General features: G+C 61.2%; 1 protein-coding gene across 5 annotated transcripts in view; it reads right to left on the reverse strand.

Annotated features, from left to right (window-relative positions):
- Positions 1-343: 343 nt before the first annotated feature.
- The window catches only part of BDH1 (3-hydroxybutyrate dehydrogenase 1), a 37644-nt gene continuing 25789 nt past the window's right edge, over positions 344-12198 (reverse strand). For all 5 annotated transcript variants that reach the window (XM_051818943.3, XM_051818941.3, XM_051818940.3 and 2 more), the window contains exons 5-7: positions 7680-7821; positions 2134-2286; positions 344-1093 (exon numbers count right to left, since the gene is read on the reverse strand). In XM_051818943.3, the coding sequence (XP_051674903.1) occupies positions 624-1093; positions 2134-2286; positions 7680-7821 (765 nt within the window). In that variant the 3' untranslated portion in view covers positions 344-623. The remainder of the gene's footprint in view (positions 1094-2133; positions 2287-7679; positions 7822-12198) is intronic.

The raw sequence follows: 12198 nt of genomic DNA on the forward strand, positions 1-12198 counted from the left end.
GCCGCGGGCTGGCCCAGGAGCACACGCAGGCCCTGGTGTTTGGGGCCCAGGGGAGGGCGCAGTCAGAGGGTTCTCAGATGAGTGGAGCCAAAGGCAGCCCTGGAATGCAAAGCACCAGCTGTTTCCACAGCCACGGCAGGGCAGCCCCGTGACCTGGGCCACTGATGAACCACAAAAGGCTTACTTCGTGGGTGCTCTCTGAGCTCTGACTTCTCCAAGAACAAGAGAAAACCAGATCTGTCCTTTGTACCATGAGGTTGGCTTATGGGTCAAATGAGATACATTTTTTTTTTTTGAATGGCTGCTTTGGCATCCAATATGTAAAGGAATTTGGATGATACTCTATAATAAATCTGCTTTTAATATAAAGAGGTTTCCCCCAAATCGGTAGGAAATCAACTCCAGATAGACAAGTGCACCAGGGGTGGTGAGGGCCCTGCCTGCCTGCCAAGAAGTACCGGGTGTGTGAAGGCCTGAGCCACTCACTGTGTGAGCAAGACAGGCGGGCCGACGCCCTCTGCTAGATGCTAACCCGGGAACGGGCCTCTTGGGAGTTTGGGTACCCAACCGTGGCCGCGGGAGCTCCTCTCGCCCGCCCTCCCTCCCCAGCAGGGCTCAGCTCTTCAATGTATGTAGATCCTGTCGGAGATGGCCCCAGGCAGGTGTGTCATGACCTGCATCCGCAGCCACCAGTAGTAGTCCATGGGGTGGTAGCGGGTGTGCGGCGTGGCGGCGGTCAGCGCGTGTGTGACGGCGTCGATGACGGGCGTGGTGTCCGTGGAGCCGCTGTTGCAGTAGGTCTCCATCTTGGCGATCTTCTCGTCGAAGTACTTCCTGCCGTAGTCCTGGCGCACGACCTCGGGCAGCTCGTCCCACATCTTCCGGGCGATGGCCTGGATGCGCTCAGGGCTGTACAGGCTGGTGGCTGCGATGAAGTTGCCCGGCTCCACCACGCTCACCTTCACGCCCAGCGGGTGCATCTCATAGCGCAGGCAGTCGGAGAAGGCCTCCACCCCGAACTTGGTGATGCAGTACGGGGAGCGGGCCGGGTTGGCCATGCGGCCCAGCATGCTGCTGATGTTGACCACGCGGCCTGCAGAGAGGGAGGGCGAGCCCTGCTCAGGGGCCAGGGCTGGCACGCTTCCGCGGCCCCGCGGGAACCAGGGCTGAGCCACCCAGACTGCCGGGCTTTCTCCTTTGGTGCTGCAGAGCAGCTGGGCCCCACACAGGCGCCTCAGCCTCCCAGATCTGCCCAGGGGCCCAGGGGGGCACGAGAAGCAAGCCTGCCAGCAGAGGGCAGCACACCCACAACTTAGAAGCCAGACAGGATGGCCCCGCAGCCCGAGACGCAGCTGGGGTAGGTGCGGGGTTCCTGAGCCTGACTTCAGGGCGAGGGCACGTGAGCAGCCTCAGGTACCCGGGGAGGATGGCCCCAACCCTGGGGCCGCTGGGGTCAGAGGTGAATCCTGCTCAGCCTGACTGCATGAGGTCAGGTGGGCCTGGGGCCAGCCCGTCCCTATGTACACCCAGGAAGGGACGCATCCAGAGAGAAGTGCTTTCCAGAAACCCCTGGGTTCCGAGTCCCTGCGGGGTTGGGGTTTCTTTCCCAAAGCCCCCAGCTGCCCTCTGCACCCATACCCACCGGCCTGGCCCTCTTCCCACAGTTGTCGGCTGTTCTAGGGAGGAAAGTGGAGGCAGTGGCTGTGTGGGGCTCTGCTTAAACTTGGCTGAGCCGGTGGCCTGGGTATTTTGTCTGTTTCCCAAACTTCTAATCCTGATCGGGGGACTATAATTTCTTAATACCACAATGTCTATAACTGCAGTATGATAGCCTACGCAATGGGTGTGCCGACGTGCACGTAAGCACGGCCTAGGGATGGGGACACTTTCTCTAGGGGAGGCCCCAGAACGGGACAGCCGCCATCATCTCTCAGCCCTTGGTGCGCACACGGCTGACCTCTTACCTCCTCCTCCTGCAGGCCACTCGCCCCCTCCCCTACCCAGCCTGGGGTCTCTGCCACCCCCAGCCCAGGTCCAGTGGAGCCCATGGGCTCGGATGCCGGCTCTGCGGGGGCACATTTTTCATTGTGGGCAGGTGCGGGGGGGCAGGCAGGGGCTCCCTCTCCGGCTCACCTTTGGCCCTGCGGACGAGCGGAAGGAAGGACTTTGTCACCCGCACCGTGCCCCAGAGGTTCACTTCGGCCACCTCCTTGTAGGTCTCCATGCTGGTGAACTCCACCTCCCCGAACGTCGAGATGCCCGCATTGTTCACCAGGCCCCACACGCCTGCCCGGGGACACAGAGCCGGGGTCACCAGATGCCACCCAGCCCCCACCCCGCCGCTGTGCCCCTCCCCCGGGACCTCCCGGGGACCTCCCAGCCCCTCCCCCTGGGACCTCCAGGGGACCTCCCAGCCTCACGCCCAAGAAACTTTCTGGAGTGGGCCCAGTGCGACAGAAGATGGAGGGCAGAGAGTGCAGGCGGTCAGCCTCCCTGGAGTCAGGCGCGCGCTGTCTGCCTGGACTGATCGTCTGGGCCCCTCAGGTCCCAGGGTTGCCCCAGCCTTGCGCCCCACCTCACTCACTCACTCCCGCTCTGCTCCACCCAGTGTCACCCCACACTTCGCACTGACTGGCTCACCCCTACCTCTGAGCTTTCATTACAGAAGCCAGGGGGACCTCGGGGGGCTTCCAAGCCAAGCCCCCTCTGGACTAGCAGAGCAGGGACCACGTTTCAAGGCGACACAGCAGGTTAGGGGCTCACAGGGCAGGCCCAGGCCTGCCCCACCCTGAGGCCCTCCTAACCACGACTTCACTCCCTCCTCTTCCTCGTCAGAGCCCCGTGACACCAGGAGCTTCTCACCACACCCTGCGTGCCCACCTCTGGTCTCTGTGGGCTTGGGGCTGAGGGCCGAGGGCGGGGCCGGAGCAGTGCAGTGGGTGGACTGCTTCCTGCAGGCCCAGCCAGGGCCCAGCTGCCTTTGGAGACCGTGAATGCTGGTGCTGGAAGGTTCTGTAGAGCGCAGTCTATTAATTACTCTACTGCCGGGGAAAGTTAGGCCTTGAGGGGAAGCGCAGGCTTCCTTCCCCAGTCAAGAGTCCTGCTGGGGACAGCTGGGCAGTGCGGCCAGGAGGGGGCAGCCTTGTTCCGCAGTTTTCTGGGGTGCAGGGGTAGAGGGGCGTGGCCTCAGGACACCGCTGAGCCCCACCTCTTGAGGAAATACACAGGCACAGCCCCAGAGCAGCCCCCCACCCCGGCCCCAGGGCGCCCCCTGCTGCGAGAACATAGCCTGCTCACTTTCCGAGTTAATCATGGGAACGGGTTTTGTGCGGATGACTGACGGAGTAATTGGTCTCTACTGCTTTCCTTCTGTGCTGCCCAAATTAAAGCTTCCTCAGCTGACCTCTGCTGCCTCCGCTAATTACGGAGGAATAAGGACCTTCCTCAGGGAAAGGAAGCTGCTGGCTAACAAAGTGTCCGCGAAGAGCTCCCTGTCGCTCCCCACCTTGCTGTGCAGGGGCCTCACCAGGGACCTCGCTGTGGACATTCATGACGTGACAGGCCACCCACGACAACACCTGCCCTCTCCCAACGGGCTCCTGTGTTCTCTGCATCTCGCAGAAGCCGCCCTGCACTCTGCCTGGCCAGTGCTCCACCCGTCACCAACCTTGCCCCTGGCTCCTTCTCTCCGAGGCTGTACACATCAGGCGCTTAATCAGTGCATAGTATGTGGTAGGCTGTCTCTAAATACTGCATCTCCCTGCCTAACAGACCCTCCTCCAGCTGTCTGCCCTGCTCCCTCCACAGCAGGTGCACACCCTCTCCACTCGCCATACCCCCCCACCCCCCATCCTGGGCACTCAGCCCTGCTGCTGGCCCCCACCCTGCACTCCTCGGGGTCTCTGGGCCGCTGCCTGCTGAGGACCCTGCCCCCCAGCCTTCACCGTCCTCAGCCTCCCTCAGCATGAACACTACAAACAGCCCGTGACACTGTCTCCTCCCTGAAGCCGTCCTCCACCTGCCTCCGCTGGGACAGGTGCACCCAGGGTCCTGCCCTGGGTCTGCTTCTTCCGTGTTGTGAAGCAGCTACATGCGCTTTACGCTTCTGGACTTTTCTAGCTCCTATATGTTTGGCTCATATGAGACAGCATCGCATGATCTAACATGCACACAATCCTTTTTACCTCCTGCAAACAAGACAATGGCATCTGACACGACCACTCAGCGAAGTGCCACCTTGACCTGGGACTTGACAGCAGCGACAGCTCATGGACCAGCAGCTCTCTGTCCCCACTAAGTCCACTGCAGCATTCCTGCGGGCCTTGGTGACAGAGGTCTCCCTGAGCAGCCTCGGCGTCACCTCCATTCCTGCAGGCAGTCAGGGCGCTCGTCCAACCCCAGTCTCCTCCTGCTGACCCCCAGTCCAGCCTCACATCCAGCCCCCAGGCTGCCCACATCTGCTGCTCTGTCTCTGGCTGCCCCGGACCCCTCCAGCTCCCTCATTGCTCCTCCACCTGAGCAGGCATGGGGAGAGTTAACAATGCTGACCAAAAAAAAAAAAAAAAAAAATTAATGGCTGGCGCCGCGGCTCACTAGGCTAATCCTCCGCCTTGCTGCGCCGGCACACCAGGTTCTAGTCCTGGTTGCTCCTCTTCCAGGCCAGCTCTCTGCTGTGGCCCGGGAGTGCAGTGGAGGATGGCCCAAGTACTTGGGCCCTGCACCACATGGGAGACCAGGATAAGTACCTGGCTCCTGGCTTCGGATCAGCGCGGTGCGCTGGCCACAGCGTTCCGGCCGCGGTGGCCACTGGAGGGTGAACCAACGGCAAAGGAAGATCTTTCTCTCTGTCTCTCTCTCACTGTCCACTCTGCCTGTCAAAAAAAAAAAAAAAAAAAAAAAAAAAAACAAAAAACAATGCTGACAGACCAGGATGACAGCCGCCCCGCCCTGAGCTAAGTACACCTCAACTCCCAGCCAACTATTAAGTGTTTGCTAAATGGCCCTGGGGCCCCTGCAGATGGGACGGCTGGGACTTGGACCATGTCTGTGTGGCAGCATGCTTAGCCCATGCTGCGAGGGCGCCCTGGGCTGGGTCCTGAGAGTCCCTTCTTCCCTCCTGTCTCCACTTGCATTGGCTTGGGTCCTCGTCACCTTGCTCACCCAGCCTGCAGACCGGGGCTCTCTCCCCAACCCAGGAGTCCTCAGCTAGCCCCCCCCCCAGTACTCTTGCACATGCGCCTCGCTCGCTCCGCCCTCTCCAAGTCTGACCCTCCTGACGTGGAAGCCCTCCCGCCTCTCCTGTAACCCCCCCCACACACACACACCCGACCCCTCAGCCTGAGGGCAGCCTGTGTCAGAATTCCACCCAGGCTCCTGCAGTGCTGGGATCTAGGAGAGCACTGGAGGGCTGGCAGAGCACTGTGTCCACTTCGCGGACAAGCAAGCTAAGGCCCACACAGGTGCAGGTTCAGGTTCAAGCTCACACTTCAATTAAGAGGCAAAGCCCAGAGTAACCCCAGCCTTCGCAAAAGCAGATGGAGGGTGCCTATGACTCAGGGTCTCCCCCATCTACCATATAATGCCCACAACGCCACCCTGCTCCTCAGGGGTCGTGTCCCAGAGCCGCAGACTTCCACTTGGCCGGTATTCAACCGCCTCCCCGGGTCACGCCCCTTTAGGCGCTCAGCAGGCACCCAATGTTGGCTGGCCAACTGATAAAGCCACGGGGTGCCAGGATCAGGCCGTGCCCACAGCTGCCTGCAGCCGCCCACGCAGCTTTCCCGGGGCGGGGTGAGGAGGGCGGTCACGGGCTCCAGATGTCCAGGCCCTCGGAGTCCCGCTGTGGGAAGGCGGCTGTGGCACAGGCCCAGCTGCTCTCATCACACAAGCCCTTCATCCCACCCCCTGGGCTGGATCCTCAGGCTCGGGAAGCAACGGTTCCCCCCAGCCACGGCGCAGGGCAGCCGACCGGCTCTCAGGAGGCGCCCCGCGGCCAGGAGCAAGGAGCGGGCAGCGCCCCCTGCCGCCAGGATCCGGTCCGCACGCGCCGTGCTGCGGACTCTGCGAGGGCGCCATCTGGCGTTCACAGCCAGCATCTCCCGAGACAGCGGGAATCTGCGAGGCGTCCCCGGGAAAACCACAGCTCCGAGGCTCGGATGAGGGCAGGGGGCAGGGAGGAAGGGCACGCAGCCGCGTGTCTGACGGGTTTCTTTTCTTTCTCAGACCTAAAAAAGTGTCCAGATCTTTCCCACAGACTGCAGTGTTGGCTACGTCAGGCGGGGGTGAGCTGTTGCAAACCCTCCCTGGAACGCGCCGGGGGACACAGCGCCGGGGAGAACTTTGCGTCAAGGCTGGCGCTGGGCCTTGAGCCGCCCCGCAGGGCAGGGGGCTCTCCGTGTGGCCCGGGGCTGCGGGCAGCTCCATCTGTGGCGGGGACCAGGAGCACGGCCCTGAGCAGCGCCGGTGAGGACAGTGCCCCTCCCAGGGCCGTGCGCGGCCGCTCCCTCGCCGCGGCCAGTGAGGAGGCGGCTTCCCGGAGCCGTGTGCTGCTCCCCACGCTGATGCCCGCGGATCACCGAGGTGGGACCCCGCCCGCCTTTCCCGAGTGGGACCCGCACGCCGGCCCGCCTGTTAATTATGAAGCAGATGTCCCGCGAGGCCTGCGGCGCGCCGAGGGCCCGGGCGGGGGCGGCCCAGACCAAGCAGGGGTTGGGTCCGCGACAGGGGCTTGGAGACCCTGGCGTTTCAGCCTCGCTCAGCACGGAGAGCCCCGCTCAGGCGCAGGACGTCTGCCTTGTTCCCTGCCCACCCCACCCCCAGCGGCTCAGGAGAGCTGGCCCCTGCAGATGTACAACAGAGCCCCTCTCCCCAAGCACCCCACGGCTGAACTGGGGGGGCCCTTGAGTCCTTAGCAACAAGAACCTCCTGCAGCATCCACTCCGCTGGCGCTGGCCCCTAAACCTCCTGTTCGGTTTAGCTTCTGGACCGCTGGCCCCAGCTTCGCCCATGGAGTCCCTCCCCCACTCCCAGCCTCGCCTCCCAGGGGCACCTGGTCTCCACCAGGGGGCCCCATGGGCACTAGGGCACGCAGGGTGGATACCTCTTGCCCATCCGAGCCACTGAGTCCCGCTATGATGGGCTCCTCCCCCTGTCCTCACCCCTGACCCCTCCTCTTTCCCAATGCCCACCTTAGGCCACAACTCTTGGATTCACACTCCCGCACGGAACGGTGCCATATGTGGCCTCTGCAGTCCCCAGAGTGAGCTCACGTCCAGCCAGGCCATTCCACTCAGGGCAGCCCCTGCAGTGGCTCCCTCGCTCAGCACCCAAGGCCTGGCCCACCTCCCTCCCCCCTCTCCACTAACCCTGAATGAGACCCAACCTGTCCCGGCCAACAGAGCTGCTCCCACGGCTGTCCACACTCCACTGCACCGGGAACGACCTTGCCCGGTCTCTGCCACACTGACCGGCTTCCCACCCCACCCCCAAGGCTGCACCAAACCCTGTCTCGTGTTGCCCTGCCTCTCAGCGCACTGCTCCCTGATGGAGAATCCCCCCCACACACACCGCAACTCAACCCCGGGGTCCACAAGAGCCTGTGGGCAGGATGCCGGCCAACGGAGTGGCCTCCGGGAAGGGTCCCTCCACACAGCCCCGCGCCTGCCCCCGCGGCCCCTGACCTTTCTCAGGGTCCTTCAGGCCCGCGCGCACCACCTCCACCGCTTTCTCCACCTCCTCGCTGCTGCAGACATTGAGCTGGACGGTCCGCAGCCGGTCGCTGTTCAAGCTGTCCAGCTCCTTGGCCCCAGCATCCCCCTTGTCCTGGGGAGGAAAAGAGTCTGTGTCATCATGCCGAGGGAGACGAGGGAAGGAGGGACGCTGCCGAGCAGCCCCAAGGCCCTGCAAAGCCTCAGGCTGTGGATGCCCCTGGGCGGTGAGGACGCACCAAGCACAGTGCCACGGCCACACCAGGAGTAGGGCAGAGACCTTGTCCCCCAGGCCTCAATGACAGGAACATGCGGTTCTCAGACAACAGGGAGGGGACGCTGGGGCCTAGAGCATGTGCCCGTTGGGTACAGAAGCCCCAGCTGGCCAGATGCTTCGAGTTTTAAGCTGGTGTTGGCAACTTTTCACATTAAAAACAAAAACAGAAATGAAAAAAACCAAAACCAGTGTGTGGGCCAAAGTGTGTCCATGGGCCACATATGACCAGCAGGCTGCCAGCTGGCCACCTCCGTTCTCAGCCCAGGGCTTGGCGAGAGGCCAGAACCTGCCTCTAAGTTCCAGTTCAGACCTTAGCACGGCTCTGTGCACCCATGTGTGTCCCTTTCACAGGTGCTGGTTTTTTTTTTTTTTTTTTTTCTGGCTGTAATGTAAGTACCCCACCCCCCGGGCCAGCCCTTGCAGATTCCTGGAATAAGGAAGAAAGCTTTTAAGAAACCTGTTTAACCACATAGCGCAACTCGACTTCAGGTTTCACTGAACGTGAGAATTGCGTCTCTTGCGTGGCAATGGTTTCTCAGCCCTCTTTCATGGTCCCCGCTGCGCTGGGCACTGACGTCCAAACACCCCGCTGGAGGCGGAAGGGACACACACGGAGGGGCTGGAGCAAAGCAGTGACAGCTGAGGACGTGAAAAGAGGGGCCCTGGGGGTCAGGGCGCTTCCCGGAAGAGGCCACAGAAAGCCATCTGTTGCAGGCAGTGCAAAGACCTAGGAGCGGTGGATGCGAGGCTGGGAGGTGGGCAGGCGTCCGCTGGGGGGCACTGCTGAGCCGCCGGAGGGTTCTAATTAAGCGCCGACTTGGTTAGTTGAGTGTTCGCTAAGAGGGGTGCTATACTGTGCCAAGCCCCCGATGGCCTTATCTCCTTGGCCCCCCTTTCTCGAGGCAGGGCTTGCTATGACACTTCATCCCAGTCTCTGACACAGGTTTTTATTTTTATTTCCCCCACAACAGGAATGAGCTACATTTGATGTGAAAATTAAACTCTGCCAGTCGTAATTTAATTGGAAGCAATTTTTTTCTGAGCGGTGTCTGCAATCCTGATGTCTCCTCCGAGAGGGCTGGAGTGGCTGCCAGGGAATGCAGTGCCAGAGAAAAGCTTACTCTGCAGCCCGCGATGCAAGCAACTGGCAGTGAGGCCAACAGCCCGGCACGGGCAAGCGTGGGGAGCTCAGGATGGGCGGCGTCTGTCAGGGGTGGGGCTGAGCCCTGGAAGTGGTTTGACCAGAAGGGCCGTGGTCCCAGGACTGGAGATGGCACCCTGCAGCATCACAGGGACGTAGGAGGGGGTGAAGGGGCCGGGCCAGTGGGGGCCCATGCGCTGTGGAGGACTGGTCCGGAGAGAAGACTTGGGGGCGGAGTGGACATGGCTGTGGGGGCCAACTCATTCCACGAGAGCAGACCGAGGGCCAAGACGTCAAGTCCAACTCAAAGTGAGGAGCGACTGTCACGGTCTGGAGATGATATGGACCAGCTGGGATGTGTTCAGACAATGAGTAACGGGTGGTGGGGTGCCGGCGGGGCACAGAGCAAAGACAGTCCAGGCATCACATGGGAAGTGGGCTGATCTCCCCGTACCCTCCCTTCCATCCCTAAACTGTCATCCTCACTCATGGGCTTCCCACGAAAGGGCTCCAGCCAGCTCTTTAGAGAAGCCTCTGTGCAGCTGGGCACCAGGAGTGCCAGGTCCCCCCAGACCACCTCTGCACACTGTGGGTGTCAGGCTTGGCCCTCAATTCCCCTGGGCAGCAGAGGGGTTGGTGCTGTGGCACAGCAGGTTAAGCCGCCACCTGTGATGCCAGCACCCTATGTGAGTGCTGGTTCGAGTCCTGGCTGCTCCACTTTCCATTCAGCTCCCTGAAAATGTGCCTGAGAAAGCAGCAGAAGATGGCCCTAGTATGTGGGCGGCTGCCACGCACATGGGAGACCCTGATGGAATACCTGGCTCTTGGCTTTGGCCTGGCCCAGCCCTAGGCATTGAGGCCATTTGGAGAGTGAACCAGCAGATGGAAGATCTCCCCCTATCTCTCCCTCTCTCTCTAACTCTGCCTTTCAAATAAATAAATCATATACACGCATACACATTTGTAAAATATAAAACTACCCTGTACTTTACAGTCACACCGACAGGGACAGAATGTCTGTTTGCCACACCCCAGCTTCCCAACCACCTGTAGCCTGGCCTGTGGCTGCAGACTGTGGTGGCCTAAGCCCTTAGGGGTCTGCCTGTCCTTGGGCTAAGACCATGCTGTCCAGGTCACCTCCTCTCTACCCCCTCAACTGGCTCCAGGGTTTCTGGGGTCCACTCTGCAGGTCTCTGGGCCTGCTGTTTGGCACAAGCTTTCAAATCCTGCCGTGCTGATGCCTGTGTAACTTTATTATTTGTAAAGTTAATTTATTTATCTATTTGAAAGGCAGAGAGACTGCTGGTTCACCCCCCAAATGCAACAGCTGGGGTGGGTCAGGCTGAAGCCAGGAGCCCAGAACTCATCTCAAGTCTCCCATGTGGGTTAGCGGGGACCAAGGTACTTGAGCCATCATCTGCTTCCTCCCAGGGTTCACATTAGCAGGAAGCTGGAATTGGAAGCAGAGCCAGAACTCGAACCCAGATACTCTGATATGGGACGTGGCGTGCTCTGATATGGGACGTGGCATGCAAGGTGCTGCGCCAAACTCTTACCCCTGCTGGGTTATGGACAAGCCCACTTCTTCCTCTCCCTGGTCTCCCCACCCTGGATGCAATCTCAGGCGAGCCTTGCAGCATTCTCACTCATTCTGTCGACAGAGCTTCTTCCGGCATCAAGCATCTGCTAAGTCAGCTGAGGCTGGACTGAAAACCCAAACTCGCAAACTTGCACCCAATGTCAAGCTTGCCCCACACAGGCCTGCCCCCAGAGCATGGTTTCCCACCACTTTCCAGCTGCCCTCCTCTCTGATTCCTTCCTGTGACCCCTCCAAGCTACACCTGGATGCCGCGAAGGAGGGGCAACAAACAACAGCCTCCCGAGGCTGGCTGTTGTCTGCTGTTGCTGCCTGAGAGGTGGCAGGAGCCCGGGAGTGGGCCCTTATTTCTCAGGGCACTTCTGAGATTCGGCAGGGGTCCTGCCATGGGACTCCTCCCACCTGGCACCGTCTCCCTCAGCCCAGGCCTCAGCGACGCGCACTTCTGGCCAGCGCCGTGTGGTCTCACTCGATGATGACCGCAGGCAGCTCGCCCTGCAGTCCACACGGGGCCAGGATGCTGTGTCCCACTGGGGTAGAAGCACAGCCCTTCCCCTCTGCAGCTTCTGAGCTCTGTGTCCAGACAAGTCACTCAGCGTCATTCTCTAATGTCGGCATCATACCCCGAGGCTCCAGACACTGGGCACACCTGGTGAGCTCTGCACGCCGTTCCCAGGAAGCCCACTGTTGACCTGAGACCAGAGGGAAATGCCATGGCCAGGGCTCTCCACCTCTCCTCCTCTCGTGTCCCAGTTTCTTACAGGTACTAAGACAGGTAAGGGGCAGCCCCTGGCAGAAAGGTTAGACAGCGGCCCAGCATGTTTTACCTGGCGGCCAGTGAGGCCCCCGGGTGCTTCTTATCACACATTAGAAGCACTGGGAAGAGAAGAGCAGGCCTGGGGCACTGTCACATTTCCAGGACGGGCAGGAGGAAGAGCTGGCAAAGGAGCTGGAGAAGAACCGCGAGAGCGTGAAGTCACGGAACAAAGCGCTAGTGAGCAGGAGAGGGCCGGCTTGGTCCACAGCCGCTGCCGGGCCGATCTGATGCGGATGTCTGAGAAGTGGTCGAAGCGCCGGCTGGGCGCAGCAGTGCGCAGCGCCTGCCTGCTCTGCTCCTGCCTTCCTGTCCTAGCTCCCCTCTCCCCCTCCCCCAGGGTGCTGGGCTTCAGGCACCTCAAACCACTAGCGTTGCCAGCTATGCCACCTCCACCCATCCCATGGGCCCTCCCGTTCATCCTTCTAGACAGGGAGGGGATGCTAGCCCCGTAAGTCATCCCCATGTGGACGCAGATCTGCACCCGCCCCTACTCTCAGCCACAGCGGCGTCCTGCTGCTCCTCAAACCACAGGGCCCACCCCTCTGTGCTTGGTGCTTGCCTGGACATCTGGGCATAAGAGCCCCGCTCCACCTTCCCTGCAATGTCCTTCTTCCCTCTTGAAAACTGAATATATACGCACCCCAACCCTTTCTTCTCCTC

Source organism: Oryctolagus cuniculus, chromosome 4 (assembly GCF_051225735.1).
Source record: "Oryctolagus cuniculus isolate XC-2025 breed Fujian yellow rabbit chromosome 4, ASM5122573v1, whole genome shotgun sequence".
Lineage (NCBI taxonomy): Eukaryota > Metazoa > Chordata > Mammalia > Lagomorpha > Leporidae > Oryctolagus > Oryctolagus cuniculus.